This window comes from Tiliqua scincoides, chromosome 5, assembly GCF_035046505.1.
Source record: "Tiliqua scincoides isolate rTilSci1 chromosome 5, rTilSci1.hap2, whole genome shotgun sequence".
Taxonomy (NCBI): domain Eukaryota; kingdom Metazoa; phylum Chordata; class Lepidosauria; order Squamata; family Scincidae; genus Tiliqua; species Tiliqua scincoides.
The window spans coordinates 123,012,010-123,039,912 of record NC_089825.1 but is presented as its reverse complement, the minus strand read 5'-3'; the positions used below and the strand labels follow the sequence as shown (position 1 = coordinate 123,039,912).

Below are 27,903 nucleotides of genomic sequence, written 5' to 3'. Positions count from 1 at the left end.
TTCAAGGACCCCCCTCCCCCATATTATACCTGATGGTTTTGTATAGGAGGAATTGGCACCTGTTATCTATAGGCCACTGTGTTACCACTGTCTTTCTAGTAGGTCAACATGTTCAGTATGTAGGACCTGTGTATAAAAACCAGGTTATCTATGGGATGGCCAGATGAAATTCAAATGTTCTGTAGCCCTGCCCCATCTCATCTCAAAACACAAACTGTTGGCTATATCGGAGGACCCAATTTGTTATTCCAAATTCCTTGGAAACTTTCGGAAAGTTGCTTCCACTAGAAATTTGCTTCCATGTAGAAGGTATGGGCTTAAGCTACAAATCTGTAGTAGCAACTACCGGTTTTTGCTGTCTTGTACCAATTTATTTTCTTTGTAAGGGCCTGTTTTGCTATTCACCCAATGGTCAAATGCAGCTTCTTTATGGCAAGTTATCCTGCAAGCCATATGTGCTGGTTTCAAGTGATGTTCGTATACAACTTTTTTTTTTTTAACAAAGGTTGGTTTTTACTGGCAGCACCTATAACTGATAAGGGGGGAAAGCAAGAGAAAAGGGGGTGAGGCACAAAGCCTCCTTCCTCAGCTGCTGAAGAAAGAAGAAACTATAGGAAGAGGAGTGGGTCAATAAATAAAAAAAATAAACAAAACAGATAAAGCAGAAAAAGTGTTGTGTGCGCATGTGTGTTTTTGTGTGTGGAACGCGTTTGGCACATTGAAGAGGGTACAGTATTTACAAGGGGTGGGGGAGTGGACAGCGTCCAAAGCTGGGAGAGTGGATAGTGAGGCAGCAAAAGGGGGAGGAGGGGATAAAGCCAAATCTGTGGGGTAGAGAGGAGAACCCCCTCCCCTCCCTTTCCCCTAAGCCCCCCCAAAACCACCTTCCACCATTCCCTCCAAGACAGGAATCGTTCTCATTCGCTGCTCCTCAAACCCACTCGGGTTTGGGGGAAGAACACAGATCCTCAGACAGCTTCTAGATGGAAACTTCATATTCTCTAGTGTCCTGCGGGTGAAGGGAAAGTGGGGAGAGGAAGAGGGAAGAAACAAAATTACCAGGGGCCAACATGTTACCTTGCCAACATTTATTTGGCACTTTATTGTCTCCCACCCCCACCCCAACACCAAGGGACTTTAGCTGCTAGAGGGCTATTGCATTGATCCATCCTAATAGCAGACTCAAGTGACTGAGCATTTGTCCAACTGGAAGCAAAATGGGGCTACCCAAAATGAGATAATTGTTTCAAAATGTATGGGGATGCCCTACATATACCAGATACAATGGGGAACATTGGGGAACATAAGGAGCACTCGCCTATACCTTTAACCATTGCATAGAAGAGGGAATTTTGGCAGGTGCAGCTTTTTAAATCCTTCCATATTGATCTACTCCTGTCAAAATTCCCTCTTCTATACAATGGTTAGGCAGAGGCACTCTGTCCCTCTTTGTCTCTGGAAACCCCATATATACAGAAGTATGCATATTTGCCTCCACTTATGCTCTATTTGTAAATAAAGCAAATATTGCAAAAATGCCTTAAGTCTCCAGCACTCACTGATCCAAAAGCAGATAGTACTGCTCTTGGAATTTCTCACTGCTTGGGGAAGTAGGACACACACCAAAAAGTGATTCAAATCCCTCTGATTTTCTTTTTGAAGCTGAACCTCACAGAAATAACAACCATATTGAACTGGGCTGAGGGAGTATCAACTGGCCAGAGCAGCGTGCCACTCACCCCAGCCTCATACAGAGGGTTGTTAAAGTCAGACTCCACGGTGATGGGGCTATAGCTGTGGGAACTGGAGAAAGAAAAACCAAAGAGGGACTTCCCCTGGAACCTGTAGGTGGAAAAAAGGGAAGGAGACAGATAGCTAGAGGTGGATTTAAATATGTGAACAAGTCAAACAGGGTTGGAAAACTGACAGCTCTTTTAGATTTTGACTCTCCTTTTTGTTTTTGTTTCTTTAAATGCCATTAATACGGTAACTACTAATGTCTTCATTCCAGATTTTAGATTTATTTATTCTTCATTTTAGATTTAGATCCCAGCCCATCTCAAAGGCAATCAACAGATTTATCAGCTGTCCAACCAGCCACCACAGCTATGCCTTTAACATTATTATTGCCAGTCAGGCATTGTTTAGGTCTCTTCCTCTATCAATCCTCCAGCCTTCTCAGTTCATCAAACAAGGCCCTGTTTTAGGTACCACTCATTTGTGCCAGATAAATATCTGCCACTATAAGAAGGGCCTTGTTTGTTGTGGCTCTGAGGGTGAGGAACAACTTGCTTTTTTGTCCTGCCTTTGGAATTTCCTCTTTAAAAAAATCCCTCTAAAGGTTAATGTATAGTTTTGGTGATCTTGTTCTTATTATTGTGGTTCCCCAACAGTTGCCATAAGCCACTTTCCCAATACTCATTTAAAGTGGCACATAACATTTAAATAAATTCAAAGTACTGAAGGTCTTTCCATATAAAATGTTCCACATCTAGCTCACTATGGGAGCCTGTTTTCCATGCTGGGGCATAATCCTGAAAAAAGTCCTGAAGAAATCAAGAAAAAGAAGGTCTCTCTGAGCATACACAGAATGCATTTTCTTAATCGCTGAATAACTCACTTGACTTTATACTTTGCATTGCAAATGTGGGAAAGTCTTCAAGTTAGACCTGAAGGTTCCAGGTGGGCATAAGTCTATTTAAAAACTTACCATGGGCCTCTTCATCCACAAAGCAGCTTAACCTGCAACACCACAACCTACACCCAATTATCATCTCTTGTGCCATTCAACAAGGCAGTTGCCTACAAAGACCCCTGAGGGTCTACCCCTCCACCCTCCAGAGTTGATTGAGCATGTACTCACTTAGTGTAATAGACATAGATGCCTCCAATCAGGAGGATGACAAGGATGATGGGGAGGAAGATCGCCAGAGCGATGTTGCCGCCTTCCATCTGGTGGGAAGGGTCCGTTGTTTGGGTCACTGCAAAGGGAAACCATTTAGAGCAGGAATATGTGAGTGATGTCATGTCTATGAAGCACAGGTGCCTCCTCCCTCCCCAAAAGCTTCCCAAGCTCTCCATCCCACTCCTATCTGCCATCCTCACCTTCTAGTTTCTGGCCATTCAGTAACTCCTCATAGGCCACTGGTGGGGGGAAAGAGATAAGGGCATGTTTAGAGAATGATCGAGTGGCAAGCACAGCAGAGGAGGGGATGAGATGGGGGCGGGTGGACTGCTAGTGGTGATGGCAAGGACAGGGATGCTGTACCTTTACACAGAGGTGGTTGGCTGGTCCACTGGGATGGATGCCCTGGTATGCAGGTGATCGTCACTTCACCAATCAACTCAAAGCCTTCATAGCAGAAGAAGCGCAAGGATTCTCCTGCCTGGTAGTGATGCTTGTAAAGTGTCTGGTACCCATTCTCTGGGACACCAGGGTTCAGGCAGGGTTCATATTTCACTGCAAAAGAGATACGTGGCTTCTCAGTTTCAACTCTGAATGTCACCTTCTCAATGTGTGTATAAGATCATACAAAGCTCCCTTCTACTTAGTCAGGTCCAGTTTGGCCAAGTGTGATGACAGCTCAGGCTCTCCAGGGCCTGAAGCAGGTTATCAATGCGCATAGCATTTTATCAGAGAACAAAAAGAGAGGGGTTGGGTTAGAACAGGCAAGCTGAAGCCTTTACTGAAATGGAGAAGAAATTAACAGAAAGGACAGATAGACACAGAATGTGCAGGATATATATTGTACTACATGTTCTGGTAGAGAACAAATAGAATAAATAAATGGACCAGCAGCACACTCATAAAGTCTTCCTCTTGGAAAATACTCAGAACGCCAACAGAAGTTGAACTGACAAGAGATTATTTACTCCTCTTTTCAATCAGTTACCAGCTGAACCAGGACCACAACACACCCCTGATTAAAGCCAGTAAGTTATAAAACCCTTTTCATTGAATTTTTAGACATCCTACAAGAATGCCAAGCATAATATGTCATGGGATGCAGAGACAATATCTCACAGGCACCCCTAATACCGATTAAGGGCACAATCCTAACCCACTTTCCAGCACTGACATAAGGGCAATGCAGCTCTGAGGTAAGGGAACAAACATTCCCTTATTTTGAGAAGATCTTCATAAGTGCCACCCAACTGCAGGATGCAGCACACGTCCCATTGGCACAGCTATGCCAGTGCTGGAAAGTGGGTTAGGATTTGGCCCTAAGTCAAGTTATAGTAATGAAAGCATCCAACCTCTATTTTCTGACTGGGAGTATCAAATAGGTAAATGTAATTTTTATGTTATAATATAAATCTAACGAATTCCTCTTCCCTACTCTTTTTCCTTTTGTATCTGATCTATTCAACTGAAAGCCTGCAGGCAGAGCTTGTGTCATTTTTAGATAATACTAATATTGTTTAGCTTAATATTTTTAGCAATATGCTAAGTGAGTTGGACCTGAGCAAGCAAACCATGCCACGTGCTTAGGGAAGGGGAAGTCAGTAAACAAAAATGACAGGATCAACCATCAACCCACCCAACTTGCAGGAAACTTCTTTCAGGATCTCGAATATTGGCAAACATTACTCTTGCTCTGAGCTGCTGCTGTTTTTGCAGCTCTGGGGTCCCCCACAAACATGGTGCCCCCACATTCCCTTTTACTCACGGACACACTTGGGCACTCGGTCGCTCCACTTGGGTGTGCCTGTGTCCCGGTTATAGCAGGTCAGTGTGTTGCTCCCTTCTACCACATAGCCTTCGTGGCAGAAATACTGGACATGGGAGCCGATGGAGAAGCGTCGGTCCGAGACACTGCGTTTGCCGTTGCTGATGTCCCCAGGATCAGCACAGTTCACAACTGGGGAACAGACAAACAGGGAAAGGAAGTCAGAAGAGATCAGGAAAGGTGCTCTGTGTATCTGGTTCTTGTTCCCTGTTCTGAGCCTCACAACATGGGAGCCGATGCTCTTCCCTGTATTATATGGAAACTGGGAGTGCTGCCTGACATTGCTCAAGCATCCCTCAGCTTTCATTCATAAGCAAAGCAAGTCTCAAATCCTAACTGTTGCAGACAAAAGCTACAGGCTGGGCAAGGCTACCCATGGCCAAGAGTTACTTGGCTCTTTGTTGACCTCCAAATTCTGCCCGCTGCAGTGTCCCAACTTGTTGCTTTCTATTCCCCATTGCTGTCCCGCCAACATATTATGCTGTCCTCCTTCTTTACTCTGCTACCATCCCAGTCCCTCCTGAAATATTCTAAATTCTGTTATCACCTCAAGTAATTTAGAGAAAGTGGGTCCAAGATAGGTAAACAAGCTGATATACCATCCATTAATGGCTCCTAGGACTAACTGTCCAGCATTGGACAAAGGCAGATTGTATCAGTAATACATCAGGAAAAAAAGCATCGTTCTTTGTGGAAAGGTCCTTATTTGAATTAGGAAAGGTTGCAAGAAGCATGTGGAAAATATGACCATCACTGATACATATTTTTCCCAGTACTGTATTGTTGCAGACATAATTAACAGTAAATACTGGGTTGAGATTCTGCTCAACTGATGATAGATGTAAGTAGCATCTGATGGTTATTCAATGCATGCATCATAATTTAACAGGCATATCAGTATTTTCTATACCTTTGAAATACTGTATATAAAAATTCTAAACTGAAATGCATTATAAAATGCATTATAAAAAAGAATCCTGAACTCTAGTTCTGAAACGGACTTTCCAAAAAGATCAATTGCATTGGTTTTAGAAGTGGGAAGACTTACTCTTTTGGCAAGTAGGGGGGCTGTTGCTCCATGACAGGTCCCATTGGCAGGTGAGGATGTCAGATCCCACTATGTCATAGCCCGGTTCGCATTGGTAAGTCACCACCGTCCCTCGGATGACGGCAGCGTGAGAAGCTGTGCGCCAGCCGAACTCCACCTCAGGCAGCTCGGGGCAAGTGTCATTCCGTGGAACCTCTATCATAGTAGAAAAGAAGGAGTAAGGGACAGCCTTCCCTCATGCCTTTTCCCCTATACTATGGTTTTCTTACTCCCTCTTCCATTAAATGTAGAAATTCTCCAGGCTGATCTACTCAAGCAGTTTATCCTGGGATAGTAACCCCTGAACTCACTTTAGCTCTGATTCTAAACTCACCGAAAGGGTGAATCAAAGACAGCAAGGAACTGAAAGTCCCAGGATAAGAGATCATCTAAATAACACTAGGTTCGTCTTTCTGCTGTGTGCAGTTTATGGTACCATAGAGAAACACCGTGCTGTATAAATGAACAAAACCAGAAAGCAAAGGGATGTTGCTGAAACACTCTAGATTAGAATTCCTTAATCACCCAGATCAGGGGTGTAAAACATAAGGCTAGGCTCATGGAAGCTCCTTATCTGGCCTCGGGGGGCGCAGCATGTAATAGTTGTAATAGGAGCTGAAAGATGCCTTCCTTTGTTTTCTTATCTTCCTTGTGCCTGCTGGAGCCTGCAGAAGGGAAACCAGGCAACTGTGCATAGAAATGATAGAAATGATGCTTCTTCCGGCCAGGCTGTGGTGACTGAGGGAGGTAGCATTTCAGAGTGAACTGCTGGTTGAGGGAAGATTGGAGGATATGGATAGTGTGGTCATTATAGTTATATCAGACTGGCCATGGCCCACTTTAAGTGACAGTGGTTATGTACTGTGCAGGTCATTAACTGCACAATGAGGAAAAAAACTGGAGGGAGTACTGCTCAGCAGAAGTGGTGCTACGAAAAGGGCAGCTCGCGTGATAACTGGCTCTCCCATATTTTGGAAATATGATCAAGATTTACATATTTTCTCTCCTATCATTTGCAGCTAAAGAGTTCCTGGGTGAGAATGAAGTACTTATTTTTGGTCATCACCTGCTTAATGGTGTCACTTCCTGCTTAATGATGTAACTTTCAGCCCTTAGCAGGCACCACAGATGCTAATTTTGACCCTCTGGATGAATTCCCTGTCATAGATTCTAACACAGATTCACAAGGATTCTATCTCAGGGTAAGAACTCTGCAATAGTAATATTGGGATAAACTCTGAATCTGCTTTGTGTACATAAGCCATCACTACATCTTGAGTCTATAAAGGACCCCTACGCACTCCAGGCTAAAATGGCAACAGAACCGGTTTGAGCTGTGAGATACCCTATTTCTGTAATCCAGCCATTCTCCATGGGAGCCGTCTGGCCCCCTGGGGAGACCTAGCACATTTGAAGGGGGCCACAGACTGAAAACTGTGAGAAGGGAATAGATGTCCATCTGTTTGTGTTGTATCCTTGCTTGACTGGGGCCTCTGGAATCTGAAAAGAGATCCGAAGGGGCCATAGCCAAAAAAAAAAAGATTGAGAATGGCTGCTCTAATCCATCACTGGTCAAACTTAAAGCTGGATGAAGACAGACCCTCTTGCCTACATGTTCTTTTCCTTTCCTCGCAGTGTGTTCATTTGTTCCTCCTTTCCATCTGAGTGAAAACATAAGAAGCACCCTGCTGAATCAGACCCAGGTCAGCAGAGGCAAAAATCCTGCCTCTCACAGTAGTAAATTATATGCTGCCAGGATGCCCATGATCCAGTCATGAAGGCAATAGCCTCCCCTGTGCCCCCCACTGCTTCTCCTCAGCACTGGTCTTCAGTGGCATATTGCCTCAATTGGGTGCCCCATATAGTCATCACTGCCAATAGTCATTGATAGGCCTATTCTCCATGAAGTTGTCTAATTCCCTTTTCAAGCCACCTGGTATTCCCTATGTCTTGTGGTAGCAAATTCCACGATAAGATTCCCATCCTCTGTGATTTATTTAAATGATTTATATCTTGCCCTTCCCTCTGAATAAACGGAGCAGTCAAGGCAGCATCCAACATAGAGGAAAAGAAACACACAGTACAATGCTAAAATAGGAACAAAATATAAAGTACAATAATCATAAAAATCATGAAGAATAGTACAGTAAAACACACACACATTTACAACCATAAAACCCCAAAGCAACAAATTAAGAAGGAAAAGCCAAGCAGAAAAGTTTTTATCCCTCACCAGAAGGCTAACAAGGCAGGGCAATTCTTAATCCCATTGAGAGAGAGTTCCATAATAAAGGTGCCATCACAGAGAAAGCCCTGATCCTCACTGCTGTCAATCCAGCCTCCACCAGAGGTAGCACATGCAGCAACCCCTTCCCCTTGACTGACCAGAGGGGAATGAATTGATTAATTACATAATCCCATGGAATTCCTGCATGGCTTCTGTCCATTTAGCCTCATCCCACTTTTGATCTGACATGACATACTATCTTCCCAGCCTGGGTAAGCAAGATGTACGAGTTCATCAAATTCTCTCCCATTTCCCAGCCAACGTTCTAGATTTTTTTCTCATACCCTTGTATCGCACCAGGAATCCCTGGCTGAGGCCAAAGAGGGGGTCTCCAGGGTCCGACTGGAACTGGAGGGTGACAGCTGGACCTGAAGAGTAGAGGCTGAAGCGGGGATGGGGGCCCAAGTACTGCCCAAGGATTCGAGCTGTTAAATCCCCACCGTCAAAGATGGTCAACACGTCTGACTTGCGGATGTTGAGGCTGGAAGAGAGACACATAAATGGGGACTAGCATTAAAAAGGAAAGAAGGAGAGCGAAGGGGCAGGACACGCCCACATCTCCTGCTCTGACATTCATATCATCCAATGAATGGATGGGTACAAGGATGGATGAACCGATGGATGGATAGAAACAGCATAAGTCATAGACTTCCTCAAAATTGAAAAGAAAGTGGAATCCTTTCAGAGAAACCTGTTTTAGCACAGTGAACAGGAAGATGTTTTGTAATACCGAATATTTACATTCAATAAAAAGAATGTGAGTGTATTGTAGACATTTATGTGACACCCCTTTGGGCAGAAAATAGCAGAACCTTATCATAAAGACAGTTATTTTACTTTATGGAATAACTCTTTTATTATAGTTGCAAGCAAAGCATGAAAGCCACAACCATCCATTGCTCCCCTATCACTAGTGTGCAGTGATAGACTGTCTCTGAACATGAAGGTTCCATTGAGCTATTGTAGCTAATAGCTATCAGAAGCCCTACCCTTCTTGAATGACTTTAATCCCTTGTTAAACAAACTAAGCTAGTGGGTATCACCAGGCTTGGGCCTCCAGATTAGACTGGAGAAAGTTGGGGAGAGAAGAAAAAAGATGGGATTAAAATGTGACATGCAGAAATACTCCATCTTTGCTATATTTTAATCAAGCCATAATTATAATCCTATACATTTTATCCCTGCTAACTGGGTAAAGAGATACATTTTAAAGTCGTGTCTTCTTACATTTAGCAGGGGGAGAGCAACTGTCCCTCTTCCAGTGTGTGTTGCTGGTGTGTCTGCTGTATTTATTTTTTTTTAAGTATTAGCCCTTTGGGAACAGGGAACCATTTATCAATTTATTTCCATGTAAACCACTTTGTGAACTGCTCTGTTTAAAAGTGGTATATAAATATTCTTAATATAATTTATTTCAACTATAAGCTCCGTAGGACAATGACCTTGTCACTTCCATGTTTTATACAGCCTCTAGCAGACTGCTGGTCTCATACAGATTAACCAGCAGTTGCTGCATAATTAAAACATGCCCATTCACAGATACAATCAGGGCACAAGCCCATGGGTGTCTACTCTGAAGTAAGTCCACTGTAAGTCCTAGGAAACTATGCATAGGATTTCAGCCTCAATGATTTTGAGCGTCATCTCCCCATTCTCAAGTTTTAAACACTCCCTCTCCCCCCCCCCACCAATACAAGGAATTTGCCATTTAAGCATCACCTAAGTGACAAAAGATACTTCTTGGATGGGATGCCCCCAAACTTATATAAAGACCTTATATAAAGACCTTACCATATTTAATGGATGAGATGAGATACTTCAACAGTCAATTTAATGATGGATGGTGGTTTCAGAAGACCATGAGGACAAAGTGGGATGGTCAATGCCTGAGTCCCCAACAAAAGGGGTGGTGGTGATGGTAGTAGAAGCAGTGGTACCTACATCTCAATGTCCAATAGCACCCGCTTTTCCTCCTGCACCCGGATGCCCCAGACACAGTCCTGGCCTTTCCCATAGGACTGGGGCCAGTCAGGGGAAAGGACTACACCCGTTGGCTCAGAGAGTTCTCCCCCACACAGTGCTGGAGGGAAAAGAGAGAGTCAGGAGGAAGAGACTATGGATTGAACCAGAAGATGCTATTTCACTACAAACTTTTAACTGATTTTAAACTAGCTACTTTCCTTTTTCCTAAGGAATCAATTCACATGTATACTGGTTGAACAGTATGCATCCTTCCTAGAAACAGTGGTTCTAAGCAACAGTGAAGAAACAAATTGAGAGGAACACACTTGTTTTTTCTTCTCTGCACCATTGATCCTACACTGACCCTAGAATTCATGGCATCCATCAGTGGTTCTCTTGCCCTGCTGAAGCCACCTTACATCAGTACTGAGTCTCACAGTTTCTTGCCTGTTCTCTTCCTCAGTGCTTCACTTCTGCCTGTGTGGCTACATTAAAAGGCCGGTGGCTACAGTGGTTACAGTGTCAGGCTAGGAGCAGGGGGACCCGGGTTCAAATCTCCACTCAGCCATGAAGCTCACTGGTGGATCTTGAGCCAGGCACTGTCTCTCAGCCTTCAAAGAGTTCTTGTGAAGACAAAATGAGGATGAAAGGAGAACCATATACAATATTGGAGCATGGGCTAAAAATATATCAGAAAACATGTTCTAGAGACAATGACACCACCAGGTTTGAAGCAGTCCAACCATGTGCCCTGTTAAAATTACTTATTTACCCCATCTTACGCATGTTTTCTTGGAAGCAAATGCCCTTCATTGCAATGGGATTTACTGCCAAATAAACATGTTTTAGATAGGAGAAAAAGGAACTGGCTAAGCAAGTCTAGCTGGACAATATTCTATGACATAGAATCTATGTTGCCCCTGGGCAGGTGCAACAACCAACCAATGAATAAAAGGTTCTATTGAGAGATCCTTACAAAATTTTTCAAATTAGGGGTCAGGTCATCAGTGAAACTGAGGTGATTAGCTCAGGCAACAGATTGGCAGGGAGTGCCCACTTCTGTCTGCCCACTGTCTGTTGTCTTGTGTGCTCCCTGGGGCATTTGGTGGGCCACTGTGAGATACAGGAAGCTGGACTAGATGGACCTTTGGCCTGGTCGAGCAGGGCTCTTCTTATGTTCATGTCTGTTATGTTATGTTCTTTCTTACCTCCATTGCTGCTGTTTCTCCTCCTGCTCCTTGTACTGGAAAAGGAAAGAGGAGGACAGAGAGAAAGAGTGTAGAGAACAGGAGAGCGGTGGGCTAGAGTGCAAGTGCCACTCCAGCCCACCACTCTTTGCTCATCCACACTTCCATTCAGTTATGTTCTCCTGTTCCCTTTTCAACCCAGGGAGTAGGAGGAACAGGGGGTGACAGATCACCTGGTAAGGCAGGGCAGCATTTTGGCACAGCACTTCAGGAGCCAGGAGGTCTTGGGTTGGCCTAGTTCCTCATCCAAATTTCTCTCTGGATTTGGGAGTTCCAAATTATTTATTCATTTGAAATATTAATACCCCATATTTCAGCCAACACCCAAAGAAGCATACAACACACAACTATTGCAAAAAGCCCAGACATTACCTGGTTTTGATTGTGAAGTAACAGCAATGCTTTAGGAATCCACCGTTCTTCCACTTTGATTTCCACACTTTGCAGAGATAACTGCGTACACAATTTGCTACCACTTTGACTACATTCTGATCATTCTCATCCTTCCTCCCCCCCACACACATTGCACCTGTGCACACAATTTCTTACACAAAACAATAAAACACAGGAAAAAGGAGAAATCTTGACCCATTTGTTCACTTGTATGTGGCAGGTTTTTTTGTACTATGAAATTTATGTAACAATAACAAAAATCAAGGAATTGAAAGCTCTCATGCATGCAGTGATCCCAAAATGATTAAAAAAAAAAAAAAGCTCTCCATGTGGAAAACGGAATGAAATGCTTGGGTTGAGCAAACCCACAAGCAATAACAGAACTAGGGAAATATAGGGGGAGGTGTGGTCTGGAGGAAGACTATTGGAGCTAAACAGGCACAGACTGGGACAAGTCTGGAGGAGAGACCAGAAAAGTCACTGTTAAGCTGTCGTGACCCACGGTGACAGAGAAGAGTCGCTGTTGTGAGTGCAATGGTAGGAAAGCAAAAAGCTCAGAGTTTTCCTGCAGCTAAGAAGAAACTGGCTACACTACTGAAGGATAACAGCTGGAGTTTGAAGGGTTCTGTATACATAGAACAACACTGTAAAGACCCTTATTGGGTCTAGAAAAGCCTGACTATGTAAACTGCCTAGAGCAATATCCAAAGAGCATTTTGAGAAGGAAAGGCAGTATATAAATAAATATGCTTATCCCTAACTTCCTCCTGTAGTCCTCTGTGGCGGCTAAATCTGGACAGCAAAAGCAGATTCCAAGCCTGAGTCTGATTTTATAGGTGCAAAATATATATACTAACTTCTTCTTTTTACAAAATATACACACGAAGTTCTCTTTTTACAAAATATGTAGCATGGGAGAGGTCAGAGAAGCACTGGAGGTGGATGGACACTGGCACAGGTTGGAGAAAGGAAAAGGGAAAAGGAGGAAGAGGGTTAATCTAGCAGAAGGGCTACCTGGCCAAGAGTAGAGAGTGAGGATTACCTTTGCAGGTTGGCTCACTTTCATTCCAGCGGGGGTCTCTTGAATCAACACACTCAATAGCTGACGGCCCCTGTTCAAGCATGTATCCAGCACTGCAGGCAAATTCGACCACAGTCCCCACCCGATAGGATGGGTCTGATGTGCTGAAATTTCCATGTGCCAGGAATGGTTCGTAGCACCGGTCTTCATCAAAAGCTGTCAAGAAGAGGAGAGAGGGAGTCAGGAAAATGTCCCCAGGTGCCATCACAACATCCTATTGCTCCCACTGCAATATCACCGCTGGCCAATAGATGACAGCAGCAATTCATCCACTGTTCACTTGAAGAACTGGCTGGTTGGTCAAAACAGTCTGAAAGTCACATCCACCACTGCTTCTGGGTTCTTATTGCCTCTTCCTCAGTCCATTTCCTACTCTACATCCGTTTTGCCTCCCTGTCCATTACCTTCCCAGGCCACTTCCAAGTCTACAGCTATCCCCTTTATGACATGTTACTCCTGGCCACACTGACAACGTCCCTTTCCACCACTGAAGCTGGACTGCAAACTGCTCTGTTCCCTGAACAAACCAGGTAGTTGCATCAGCTCAATCTGTGTGAGAGGCTTTACCACTAGAAGCACAATACAACACAGGTAGCAGACTTATCATTCCCAAAGGACTGAACTCTCGACAGTACCACATTTTCAGCATCATACTAGAAACCTGCAGCCAATTAAGTAGCTGGTTAATTCAAATCCATATGTGAAGTACTCCACCTAGCTTTCCTTCAGATACTATCTCAGGTCCCAATCCTATCCAATTTTCCAGTGCTGGTGCAGCTGTGCCAATGGGCGTGCACTGCATCCTATTCCACATGCGCTGCCTCCGACGCATTCTCAGCATCACCTGGCAGGACAAAGTTCCAAACAACACAGTCCTGGAACATGCTGGAATCCCTAGCATGTATGCACTGCTGAAACAGAGACGCCTGCGTTGGCTCGGTCATGTTGTGAGACTGGATGATGGCCGGATCCCAAAGGATCTCCTCTATGGAGAACTCGTGCAAGGAAAGCGCCCTATAGGTAGACCACAGCTGTGATACAAGGTCATCTGCAAGAGGGATCTGAAGACCTTAGGAGTGGACCTCAACAAGTGGGAAACCCTGGCCTCTGAGCGGCCCGCTTGGAGGCAGGATGTGCAGCATGGCCTTTCCCAGTTTGAAGAGACACTTGGCCAACAGTCTGAGGCTAAGAGGCAAAGAAGGAAGGCCCATAGCAAGGGAGACAGACCACGGACAGACTGCACTTGCTCCCAGTGTGGAAGGGACTGTCACTCCCGAATTGGCCTTTTCAGCCACACTAGGCACTGTTCCAGAACCACCTTTCAGAGCGCGATACCATAGTCTTTCGAGACTGAAGGTTGCCAACAAGAGAAGAGGCATCCTATGGTGGGGAGACAGTCTTGGATTTGTTCCCTCACCTTGGGGCTGCATTACGGTTGTACAGGTGCTGAAAAGTTGGATAGGATTGGGCCCTCAGTCCACTGCCTATTATTCCCTCCACCTTCAGTCTCTTGGCCTGTGAGTCCTTGTCTTTTATCTATGACCCAACCACTTGCTAGTCTACAGTCTGCCTCTGTGTGATGTTTCACACAGTTAAACTGACAACGTTCCTTTCTTCACGGAAGCTGGATCACAAATTGCTCTGTTTCCTAAGCCACTGAACAACTATACCACCACACCAGCTCAGCCAAATCAGTGTCATAGGCTTTGCTGCCACGAACGCAATAGAACATAGATGATAATGTATCCAAGCCAAAGGCATGAAGCAAAAGTGCTTTTAATTAAAATGACTTTTAAATTCTAGGTTCCTGCTGAAATTAGCAAATTAACCCCTTCTCCAAAATGCTATGGTTACATAAATTTAGTTTATTCCCTGTATTTACAGGTCTGAATGTGTCCATCAAATGCTATATTTATTTCATTAACTTTTGGGAATGCCCACCAAAATCCAAGGTGGTATGTATACACAAATGCTACAGATGCTTTAAATGCTATTGGGTTTAAAATGGGTCACTCTAGAGTTACAAAGAATAAACAGCAAACAGAATATGCTGCCCAGAAGGGGAGGGGGAGGCAGAATACAGTGCTTGCCTGCCTTTGCCAGTTTTGAGGGTGTTCTTACCTTCATAGCGCAGGCTGAGGATGAGGGGTGTGGCGGGACCCTCACTAGTCAACTCCACAATGAGAGACTGGGCGTCACTGAGCAAGCCCCGTTCTGGGACATCGTCCATGTCAGAGTCATAGATGATTGGGGAAAAGGCGCTGCTCCCGCTACGGATCATCAGTCTGGGAAGAGAAAGGGAGAACTGGGTGACTGAGCCTGTTCACCCTCAAGACACACACCACACTGTGCCTTTCTACCTCAGCCGCTAACAGCTGTTTCAGTCTCACTTTTCCAGGGCTGTCCCACATCACTGCCTCCCAGTCCTTTCTTTTCCTGTTGCTATTGAGCAAATGTTTCACAAACCCCTCTTTCCCTCCCTTGACTGTCTCCTCCTGCTTACTCCCCTTCCCAGCTCCCAAGAGCCCTGAGTCTTACTTCGGCTTTCCTTGCTGTCTCCACCTCACGCATTCCTGCAACAGCCAGTCCTTCCTCTCTCCCGTGTGCCTCATTCTCAAAATGCAAATACTTCCTCTCTGCCACCTTTCCATCTTTTTGTTACTTCAACCCTGGCTCCTCATCCCCCCTCCTCACTTCATTTTGATACCCTGCTCCTCACTTGTCATTATCCTCATCTAGGGCCACTCTCTCAAAGTGCAGATGCAACCGCTGGCCTTCAGGAGCCTCCACCAACCAGCGACATGTCAGGTTCCGACCACGAGGTCCACCTGGTGCCTCAGGAGCCACAATACGTCCACGGGTGGCATTGTGAACTGTCCCTCCGCAGGAAGCTGGAAGAAATTAACAGTGGGTATTATTTATTCTCAATTGTTTGATATTGTCAAGCACATCTATGCATTTTATTTCATTTCATTTATTTAAAATATTTGTACCTTGCTCTTCAGTTGACAAGAAACCCAGAGGGGCTTACCTAAAATCTAAAGTATAGCAGACATATTATTGTGTTTAAAAAAATATTTTATCTTTTTAAAAAAAAATCATAGCACTGTTCATAATCAAAATGCTTTGCAGTCCTTGTTGTATTTGTCCTCACAACATTGTGAGGCAAGTAATATTCCCATTTTAGAGAGGGAAAACTGAAGTTTGACCAACGCTATACACCAAAACCCTCGCTGAGAAGAAACCCAAGCCCAGATCTCTCAGGCCACACAAAGCCCTGTCCTCCAAGCTCCAGGTGGCTTCACACAAGATTTTGCAACACTGATCTAGGCCATGCTGAGCAGTGGCTTTGAACAGTACTGGAGAATTTACAACTGCTTAATTACATCCAAATTGCAAGCTTGCTGGCAGGTTCATCATTCAGACTCCAACAGCGGCCAGCCAGATGGCCTTGGAAACTGTCAAGCCGGCAGATCATAGAGACAACATTCCTTTCTGTTTACCCAAACATCTAGTAATCAATTCCCCTGAGGGCTGGGGATAAGAATAGGCCCTCCGTTTGGCTGTACTTGTCATAAGAGGCGACTAAACAGCCACCGGGTAGATGGGACTCGTCAACCTGGGAAGGCAGCTCATCTGAGAGAAGGAAAACTCTGATCCCAAACCTCCACTGCCTTGTGGCTACATCCAGTTATGGAAAAGGCTTCAGTAGTCAACCTTGAGGCAAAATCTGGAGCCGGAGTCCCTGAGGCAGTTCATGGCTGAACACAGTCACGTTCTGGCAACTCCTGCGACGCCGCTGGAACCAAGCGTATTGGCCTCTGCCTTTCCATTGGACCATTTCAGCGACGTGGAGAGGGGGGGATTTGCTGCATGGGTAACAGTCTATCCTCCATATCTACTTTACCCAGGCTTCGCGCACTGGAGAGGACACTCTGTTCCAGAACCACTATTCAGAGCGTGATACCATAGTCTTCCGAGACTGAAGGATGCCAACAAGTAGTCAATAATTTAGCTTCCATTTTTATGGCTAATAGCCATTGCTAGATGAAATACTTTTCTTTGGCAACCAGTAGATTGAATGACCCCGTCCTAGTGCTTTAAAAAGGGGGAATTGTTCCTGTTTCTTTTCTCCCCATACCATTCACTATTTAAAACTTCTGTCACTGTGACTTCACAGCATTAAAAAAATGCCTTGAGGTTTGTCCCTCAAACAACAGGAGACCAAAGGACATTTCCCTTCCTGTGCAGTGTTTTAACTCGTCCTCCACTTGGCTAAAGCCCTTCAGTTGTTACTCTACAATACATCACTGAAGTTTTGCAAAGGCTATATAGCCCCGTTGCCTTTCTCACTTCACTCACCCACACAGGCAGGGCTGGTGCCACTCCATCGAGGGCGGCTGACGTTGAGGCAGATGAGAGTCTCTTCACCTCGCAGATGGAAGCCAGACTCACACTTAAAAGTGGCAGACCCACCTGGATGGAGGTCAGTCACCATGACGTCCCCATTCTCTGGTTGACTGGGGAAGCCGCAGCTGAGTAGAAAAGCTACAATCGGGGGGCATAAAGACAGAATTTTCATAATATTTTTTTCAAGGTGGCAGATGACAGATATTTGACTTTCAACATTTTACTTTTTGATACAATATTCTTCTTCTGAAGTAGTCTTGAAAAACTTTTGAAAACACAAAAAGTGACAAAAAAAATAATCTGGCTATGTTCCAGTCTTCTTGCTTTTGATCTTTTTGTAATTTTATGCCAAGCCCCTAAGAGATCCATAGCAATATACCTTGAACATGAGTGGGGGGGGGGGGGGAGAGCAGAATTCTGCAACATATTGTAATATGCACTAACAGAAACAAGAGTTATCATTACTAACAAGTTAAAAAAGAAACTCAAAACTCCAAAGCATGCTTGAAGCTTGGGGGTTAAAAGAACAACAACAACAGGATAACTTTAAGACAGCAGCTAAGAGGTAAGAAAGGCCAAGCATTCCATCTGTTAGTAGAAATGCTATAAAACTGTTTGTAGTGTAAAGGTTTGTAAGAAAAAGACCCCAAACGCTACATTATATTAATACCGTTTTAGACCCACCCAAAGTGGCACAAAACCTTTAGCAACAAGATTCATTAAAGCCATTTGTCAGGTTGGCTGGCAAGAAAAGCAAAAAAAGGGAAGCAGGAGAGCTAGGTTTGGTGAAATGACCTAAAAGGTCTGTATTTTATTTTTTAAAAATCTTACGATGGAGTTGGGAGTTAAAACTAGATAAAGGATTAAGTCCATAGGGGCCATTTCAAGGCCTGGCTCCCTCCCTTCCCCTGACCCCTTTTTGCGGTTCTTACCATCCAACCTGACAAAGAATTCTGATGAACTAAAAAGCTTGCTGCTAAAAATTTAGTGTAATTCTGGTTGGTCCTAATAAAGTTATGACCAGAGTGTGGCTTTGGGAGATGCTATGCAAGTCAGCCAAGGATGTGTAATGGGCAGGCTTAGATCCAAACCACAGATCCGGGTTTTATGACCAGCCATGATATAAAGAGAAGGCATTGCAACCATTGGATTGACTGGAGCCCGGCCAGGAGGACAGAAAAAAGCTCCTGGACAGAAAAAAGCGGCCACTCTGAGCAATCATGGACCTCAGGTACCTACAGAAATGGCCAGATAGGGGCCCATTTTCAATTTAGGTTCTCCATATTGTGACCCAGGTCACAGACCCTTCTCAACAGAGCCTGACCCCCAAGCAGACCCACCTGCCTTCTCTAAGAAATCTGTGGGCTTGTACCTTGGCCTGAAGAAGTTACTTTGGGCCACTACTGAAAAGAAAAAGCACCCTGATCCATTTTTCCTCCCTTACAATGTTAAAGGGATGCCTGCCATTCTTAAAGCGTTGAAAAATGGGTCCCTATCATATTTAAAGGGCCATGAGAAACATCCATTTCTTACCCTGATAGTGGAATTTGAAGATTCCTGGGGTTGTGGTATGGTAGCTCTGAAAGTGAATCAACACCTGATTGGTCGGGCTGCGGATCACTTGTCCCTCAACCATCAATGACTCATTGGCCAGGACAACAGGCTTCTCCCCTCCTAGACCCTCCACTGTCAGAGAATCCTCTTTGGACAGATTCAGACTCTGCACCTGATGGTGGAAGATAGACAGGGTCAGGCTAAGAATGAAACACATGAAGGGGGGGGAAGATACCCCCCAGCTCAAAAAGAACAAATTACTTAAGCGGACACATCTACTTTATCCCTCCTACATCAGCAGACATGAATATTGTTCTGAGAGGGGAGAGTTTAGTGCAAATGTTTTCTCTTAAGACATGGATATAAGGTTTGCCTGGAGGACAGATAGAAAAAAAAATGTTTTGAATGTCTAATGATAACTGGATCTCCCCCATCCATGTGCCTGTAGAGATACTCAAAGAACTCCAGAAGGTTAGTGAGGTGGGCCTTTCCTTTGCAGAAACCATTCTGATTCTCCTTCAGCAAGGCTCGTTCTTCTCTATGCTTCAATAAAATAAAAAAGTATGGAGCACTGAGAAGAACAAGCCTTGCTGAAAGAAAATCAGTATGGATTCTGTGAAAGTAAGACTTGCCTCCCTAACCATTTAGAGTTCTTTGAGAGTGTCAACAGTCGGGTGAGACTTACAAAATTTGCACCATCTGAGAAAATCATGTAGAAACATTTGAGCCTTCCTAGTTATAGTAATCAAGCAGATCTTTTTTTTGGGGGGGGGGGGGGAGGTGTCTGGTGAATAGACAATGAAACAATATTTATTTGGAGCACAAAAAGCAAGGATGACAGGAGAGACTATTGTGCTATCTGTTAAGCAAATATTTTCTTTTAAAGGGTTAAAGAAACAAACAGTCAACTTTCCCTAGCTTGAGTTTAACCAGTTGTCTCCACCATGCCACTTACCTGTACTTCTATCCCAAAGCCCATATAAACAGAGATAGTGTAGGTGCAATCTAGGCCCCCATAGAAAGTGGTGCCAGCGTAATCTGGAGATTCAATATAACCTTCCATGTCGGTAATGTTGTTGTTGCAAAGTACTTGAGAGAGAGGAACACAGACAATGAACATTATAGTCATTGTGCATGACATAAGGAACCCCTCTCCAAAGCAAACCTCATCAACCAATTCTGGGACTTTCCCACCCTGCCACACCCTTACTGCTTACCAGGTGTGTGCACTGTAGTGATGGTTGTTGTAGTGATAAGCGTGGTGGTGGTCTCCTCATCACCTTCGGGGATGAAGGCCGTTGTGGTGGCAGAGATGTGTTGGCTGGTGGATCCCGTCTCATCCGGGGGAGGCGGGAGGCGGGGGGGAGCAGCAGCTGTTGAAGCTGGGGGGGTTGTGAGAAGGAAGCCAGTGGGAGGTGCTGCAGTGGTCAAAGGGGAAGGGCCGGTGGCTGCAGCTTCAGAGGTCTCTGGGACCATCCCGCCATCCATATGTTGGGCAGGAGGATGGAATGGCGGCAGGGTGGAAGGGCTACCTCCTGGGGCAGTGTGGTGGTAGGGAGAAAGGTAAAGAAAAGGAGGAGATGAGAATCAGAATTGTAAAGAGGAAAACACTCCTATCACAGTATCCGTCCACCCATCTTGTACAAAAGCCTCTCCTCAAAATGTCTTCCATGGGGTGCTTTTCAAAAAGTTGAAAATCAGGACCTCCCCCCCACTTCCAGTCTTGCCTCTGCCATGAACTCATTAGGTGGACTTAGGTAAGTCACTCACCTTCTGCAATAAGGGAATCATAATATTTATCTTACCAACATCAAGATGATACCTGTGAAGTGTTTTGTGCACCCCAAAAGCATAGTATTATTTTATAACTCCTAGAAATATTGATACTAATAAATGATCAAACCTGTCTTCTAGTAGTCATCCGGTCCACCTCAGAGAGAGTCCTTCCCCCCTCTGCCACCCTGCTTTACCTCAGCAGCCCCTGCAGGAAGCACCAGCCCTCCTACGCTCTGCCACCCCACACATTCTCTCCCTGGATTCTTTTCTCTCTCTCACCAGGGATGGGCTCCTCCATCAACTCGTCCCCCAGAAACTCCTTCCTCAGCAGTGCCCCCTGCAGCAACTCAGAGAGGCCTTCAGGGTTGGGGGGCGAGGACCCCCTCACCTCAGCCGAGACCCCCAGCTCCTCCTCCTTGCGTCCACCCATGGCTTCTGACGAGAGGGCCTCCTGTTGAGGAGAGGGAGTAGCAGGGACAACATCGTCGCCTTCCCAGAGGGGCAGTCCTGTGGGAACAAAGGGTTATGGGATGCCTTTCAGCCTCAGTACACCCTGAGCTCCATGGGGGTTAGAGTAATAAGAGTTAAACAAAGCAACACGTTTTCTTCACCACCTGACATCTTTCCTTGCATCCCTCAGCACATAGCAGAATGACCCTCTCATGCCTGTGGCCCTGGTCTCCCCCCACCACCACCCCCACAATTTCATTCTGTGTATATACCCAGCTCTTCATCCCACAGAAAACTCGTGTTCTCCCGTCCTGACATGACATACTAAGGGACTGAGAATGAAAGAGTCTAGGCCTGGCCATGGGGCATTTGGTGGGCCACTGTGAGATACAGGAAGCTGAACTAGATGGGCCTTTGGCCTGACACAGCGGGGCTCTTTTTATGTTCTTATATATATGGCTGGGCAGTGCTTGTGTACTGGCGCTAGGTTTGCCCATTTGAGCCTGGTGAAATTTGCAGCATTAGGCCCCTTGGCAGGAAGAATGAAGTCCAACAACCAGTCTAGATTCAAATCATGCCTCAGACAGAAACTGTGGCCTAGAGAGGAGGTCTAGTGGAGCTTAAAATCACTAAATGGGACACTAAACAGTAGGCAAAGGAGGAAGGAGACTCAATTATCAATAATCTCTGATGTTATAAATGCGGCCACTTCCTGCTTGACTGTCAATGAGATGATTGTCCATCCCTGTAGTCTGGCCTCTGCTGGAGTAGAAAATACGTATCTGTAAAATTCACTGCTGCTTTGAGATTTTTTGCTCCATCACTTGGTTAAAGTTTAGTCATATAGTGCTGAAACTACAAGGGAGTTGAGGGGCCCTAGCCCCTTATCTTTTGCAATGCCCCCTTAGCTACTGTGTTTAGAAGAATACAGGATTTGGTATAAAACTGGGGGGGGTCAGGAGATGTGGCTTGGAGACATCCTTCAAGGGCCTTCCTTCCCCCCACAATTGGAGCTCAGGGCCACAGACTTTCTCACCTCAACTGGATATAAATCCCAGCCTTCAGGTTGACCTGGTAGCTATGTTTGATAATGGCATCTAAGAACTATAAATATTTTTTGCCCCGAAATCCTCTGCTCTGTAGGGTAGCACTGAAAAATGTAAAACACTTTGACCTATCCTACCCCTCCCCGGCATCAAGTTTTGCTTTCCTAACTGCTTTTCCAGATTAATTAATCTGGAAAAAAGCAGTACATGGTTGTTCTTTCCTACCAATCTTTAGCATAATTGATTCAATGGAGTTTACTCATAACATAAATGTGTTTAGGATTGCAACTTTAACTACTTTTTTGTTGACAGTTGTAATCAGGGGTTGTAAAAGGGAGGCAACAGGGTAGATTTCCCCCATTCACTCAGTGTACGTTCCCATGATCCTATGCTGATCAGTGTTTTCTGTTCAAGACTGAATTACCCTCCAGAGTTCTTACAATACTTAAAGCAGACCCAAATACCAATTTCATCCACTAATACCTATTTCACCCACTTAGTGGAAAGAAAAAACAAGCCCTTTTCTTTATCCATCCCAGCTTCATGAACATATAAGATTAGAGAGTATTAAAAACAAAGTAGCAAATTGGAGTTAAGCGATCTTGCAAAGAGAGTGGGTGGATAAAATGTGTTAGAACATGGTAACTAATCCATATTAAGTGACCTTGTCAGCAAACTTGGTACCCAGAGAGGGGGTAAGATGCCAGTGATTTCTGCTGTGTGATCCTAGACACACTGGGAACTAATGTGTGTTAAGTGATCTTGTGAATGCCTTCCTCCCTCCTCCCGTTTTACTGCAGAAGGCTGCGTCATTTAGCTCCATATTTTACACATTAAGCTTGGCCTTGGAGCCAGGAGAACAGAGAGGGGGTGGCTGGGCTGGAAAAGAGCCTGTGGCTAGGATGCAGGGTGCAGTTTGAAGGGTGTTGGCAGATGCTAAGAGGTAGCGCAGTGTTGGGATGGCAGGGGAGTCTGCAGATCAGGGACTGAAGGGCCTTGAATGATGAGCCTCACACATCACTCTTGCTGCCTTGATGTGACAAGTTCGGCAGTGACAGCCGTGGCCGCCGCAGGCGACTGCCAGCATGTGAGATCCTGGCAGCTGCTGGCAAGCCATTAATTGCTCTGAACTCGCTCCATTAAGAAGGCCAGCTGCCTGGCAGGCCTTTGGGCCCAGTTATTTCCCACCCCCACCCCACAGCAAAGTGGCAGACACCCCATGGAGTGGGAAGTCTTGCCTATCCTGTTTGCGGATGTGTCCATTCCCCCCACCACCACCTACTTCAGTGTCTGGTGTCAAAAATCAAAAGCAGCTGTCTCTGGAGTGGGGCAGAGGAGTTACAAAACAGCCAAAGAGAATCTTTGGTGAAAGACCATGTTAGTGCAGTCTTACAAGACCTCCTAGGTGTATGCATGCATTTTTTTCTTCCATTCCGTCCCCAAAATAAAAAATGTTCTGTTACACTTGCAGTTTCAGGCTGGGATAGGCACAGTTCACTGGAACTCAGGAAAACCTCTTGAACTGGCAAATGTGTTCCTACCAGATCAGTTGTTCCTGGATTGATGGAGGTGCTTCCTCGCAGTGAGTCCCAATCATCATGTAACCCTAGGCCTGGCCTCCTAACACCATCTTCAGCATTCTGCCCTACAGCATCCCTGCAACCCCATGTCTTGCCTCCTTGCCGCCATGATTCCTCACAGCCAGTCTTCTGCTGCCCCAACTCAGCACCCCAAATATGTCCAGCAACCCTGAGAGCCCCCCACCTTTAACACCAACTGCATTTGCAAAGCTGCACAAGTGATGAACCCCAGTTTAGAAATATGTCACCTATAAAGTTCTCGCTTTACAATTTTCCAAATAGCTCCATTAACTTAACCCTTAGTTCAACTGCATGGTACTATCTCCACCCCCAAATTGTACAATATTGCATAACCACCACAATCCTCAACTCCTATATTTGGGTACACCTTTGTCTGATCTTGCAAAGTACCCAATTTTATTCAGGAATGCCTACATGTCTGCTCCATTTCTACACTGCATGAAAAACTGTGTCTCCTTCAGCAATACTCCTAAATCTGTTTTCCTTTGCAGTGTTGCCTGCAACAGCCAACAGCCTCTCTCTCTCTCTCTCTCTCTCTCTCTCTCTGTATAATTACATATCTACATAATTAATATCTCTTTGCTCCCCAATTCATTGGCCTCCATGTTGCAAAATTCAGCTCAGCTGCTAACCATAGTCATGTCAGTAATCACTTCAGTAACCTCCCTTCCATCGAGGGTCAGCCCCAAATTTCTGCTTTACTTACAATGTGCTGCGACAACCTGACCCCCCCTTCCCTTCATCAATAATCTTGTTCCCTTATATTCCCCTTTGCAATGTTGCAGGGGGACATGCTCTACAAGCAAAGCCATAGGTAACCTTCAGCCTTCCCTAGACTATACTGTGCAATCTTTTATACAGATCATCATTCATGATCTGTAGCACCCCCAAATTAAGAACTCCTTGTTATCTCTGAAGCTTCATTACTACACACCCCAAAGAGGAGTAACCCCCTTTTTTGTCAGCAAGGTACAGACACCTCCTGTTCCTCCCCCCCCCCAGCTCTGGGCACCAAATTTTCCATCTCCTCTTATCCTTGGCTATCAGTTCTCACTCTGAGGTTTTACCCTCCCACTACCATCTCACTTCCAGAGCTGCATTAAATATGCCAAGGTCTTCAGGCAATGAAGAAAAATCTTTTAGGAATTCTTTTTAAAGATATATTTGAAAACACCATTCAACTGCTTGCAAGACCAGGCTCACTCAACATACCCACCTGCCATTTGCACCCTGGGGGGGGAGGGGGATGTATTTCAGTACAAAATACTGTCATTCTAAAGGCAAAATGCAACAAGCCCTTTCCCTTTTGGTACCCCCTCCCCCCACAAGCCCCTCTCCCCACAGCCTGCCTCTTACCTTGTAGAAGAGGCACGGAGCAAAGCAGCAGAAGGAACAGCATTCTGGATGCTGCTTTTTCTGAACAGCCCATTTTGGATTTCTTCAGACCTGCAGAATACCTAGTCTAGCTATTTCCTTCTCCTACCAGGCAAGGGAGCAGTGGAGTCAGGAGCCTGCTTTGCAAATGAAAATGCAGTAGATTCCCTTGCAATAGCTATTTCTCACCCCCCCCCTTTTTTTTGGAAAAAGATCTAGACTTTATGTTATGGAAATACGCACTTCTCGATTTCTGTAGACCAAAGTCCACAATTATTCTATAGGTCTGCAAACCTACAATGCTAAATACCTCTTTAAAAATCAGAGAGAGATGCTACAGATTTTTTTTCTTTATATATCATACTTTAAGAGGTGGTAGCAGGACATCTTATCATTTTAGATTCCATCCAGGCCCCTTTAGCAAAGGATCTCTCTCTGTCTCCCCTTATGGTTTTGCCAAAAGTATGGGGCAGCCACCTAACCTCACTTGGGCAGAGAAAATGCTGGGACAAGAGATGGATTTCTTTGCATATGAAAAGGCACTTGCTCTCTGGCTTCTTGGCAAGATGAATGGACTGGATGGTACTGCCCTTAGGCTGCCTAGAAACTCTTAAGCAAAACCTGTGAGCAAGCCACCTATATACACGCCTACCTGAAAAATCACCTATACATTCCTCACATTCAGGGACTGTAAATTTATTGCCACAGGCATGCTCCCCAACCTTGCCATAGCAATGCAGCCCTTATGTTGCCGAAAAAAGAAAAAAATTGATATGGATGCAGTGAACTGCCGTTTTAAAAAACATAAAACCCTGAATATCTATCCATTCTCTCTCTCTTGCTCTCTTTCTCTCTCTCTGTCTGTCCTTGACAATGAAACTCAGAGGATGGCAGTCTGTGCCTTTGCAAAAGGAACGCAGCTGCTAGCTACAGATTACTCTGGGTCCTAGGGTAGCCTTTTACAGAATGTAGAATATGGATTCCCCACCCCCACCCTAGTAGATGCCTATAGGTATATATGGCTTCCAAAAGCAATGAAGAAAAAAATAACTGACTTTTTTTTTGGAATTATAATGATGAGCAGGCAGAACAGCAATAGCTGACCTTTTTTTTTGTAAAATAATTACAGATTAGCAGTCCTCTCCAGATCAATAATAAAATGAAAGACTTTCTGTCTTTTCTTTTGAAAGTAATAAATGAATGTCCCTAGAAAATTGCAAAGGCAACACTATGCAGTGTTCAGTATCAATTTTTACAACTCCACGGGGGTGGAAATGTTTGGAAAAAAACAAAAAAAGTTAAATTTTGTTGCAAAAATATAGCCTAATATACAACTGAGGTAAATCCTTTAATAATAAAAAATAATACTTTAATACTAATAATACTGAAGTAAATTCTTTAACAAGATGCGACTGGGTAAGGGTTGAAAACCCAGCAGAGCCCTTACTTTAGACTGCAGTCCTATACATACTTACCTGGGAGTAAGTCCCATTGAATTAAATGGGGCTTACATCTGAGTAGACATGCATAGGATTGTGGTGTCAATTCATTTTTGCAAATAAGTGAAGCAGCGTAGCCCTGCCAGGAATTTGTGTAATTATTCTTGCAAATTCAAGGTAAGCATCCAGCAAAAGCAGTGGATTTTATTCTATTTTAGTAGTTGGCAACCTTAAGTCTTGAAAGACTATGGTATCGCGCTCTGAAAGGTGGTTCTGGAACAGCGTCTAGTGTGACTGAAAAGGCCGATTCGGGAGTGATTTATTCTATTTAGTCTACAAGTTTCTCTATGTTGTATGTTTTGGTATTCTAATTGCCTAACATTGTCTTCTGCAAACTACATGCCCCAGAATGCTTGCAAAAATAATCAGGGCTCTGAAATTCTATATTCTCTATCAATCTCAACTGAAAGATGTTGGTATAGATCAGGGGTCTCTAAACTTTTTGGTCGAAGGGCCGCATCAAACATCTGGCACAGTGTAGAGGGCCGGGAAAAAAAAATTAAATATCAAATTTAAATAAATACGAGTACATTAGAGATGGAACTTTACCCCTGCTAATTGGCAGGAGGTCTGGTCTAGAGGGTAGAGCCTCCATTTGCCTGAAAATAACATCCACAAGGTCGCCAGTTCGAGTCGACCTTGAAGCAGCTGACAAGCTGAAGCCGAGCTATTCCATCTGCTCTGAGCGTGGGAGGATGGAGGCCAGATCAGAACAAAACATCTGAATTGTTGTGGCTCTTGAAAGATAGACCCTTCTTTCAATTGTAAAAATCCCTATGGTGATTTAAATAAGCCTGCCTATGTAAACTGCCTTGAATAAAGTCTTGAATAGAGACCAAGAAAGGCGGTATATAAATACCTGTATTATTAATAATAATTATTATTATTATTAAGAGGCACTTTTTCAAGTGGGTGCTCCTTTTTTTAGCAGGGGGAGAGTAACTGGCCCACCTCACCCCAGCACTGTCTGTTCTAGTGGCTATCTGCTGGTAATCATTTGCATCTTTTTAGATTGTGAGCCCTTTTGGGACAGGGAGCCATTTAGTTATTTGATTTTTCTCTGTAAACCGCTTTGTGAACTTTTAGTTGAACACACTTAAACAGACCCCCATTCTCCCACCCCACAAGCACAACTCTGGTTGTGTTTGGTCAACTGGGTCAGAGGCTCTCAGGGAATCAGAGGATGGCTGCCGGCTGGATAGAGGCTTGCCACTGGCCATATCTGGGCCCCAGACCGGGGTTTGGAGACCCCTGGTATAGAGCAATGCTCCAGTTTTGTTATTTCCTCTCCTTGCAAAAGCCCAGATGTCTTTGAGTAAAATACAGTTCCAGTATTCCTCTCTGTCCTTTAGCAAGTTGCTCCTTCTGCTCCCTTCCATAATTAGCTGTAACTTTTTGGAAACATC

At 44.6% G+C, this 27,903-nt stretch overlaps 1 protein-coding gene across 1 annotated transcript; it reads right to left on the bottom strand.

Annotated features, from left to right (window-relative positions):
* Positions 1–979: 979 nt before the first annotated feature.
* On the bottom strand, positions 980–25,053 carry SEZ6L2 (seizure related 6 homolog like 2). The gene is made up of 18 exons (XM_066627747.1): positions 24,981–25,053; positions 20,807–21,034; positions 19,969–20,286; positions 19,707–19,840; positions 18,731–18,923; positions 17,150–17,335; positions 15,507–15,678; positions 14,909–15,072; positions 12,749–12,943; positions 10,046–10,184; positions 8,389–8,585; positions 5,779–5,973; positions 4,671–4,862; positions 3,269–3,460; positions 3,106–3,144; positions 2,864–2,981; positions 1,740–1,842; positions 980–1,009 (listed from the first exon to the last, which is right to left on the bottom strand). The coding sequence occupies exons 1-18, from the start codon at positions 25,051–25,053 to the stop codon at positions 980–982; spliced, it is 2,868 nt and encodes a 955-aa protein (XP_066483844.1).
* Positions 25,054–27,903: the final 2,850 nt, after the last annotated feature.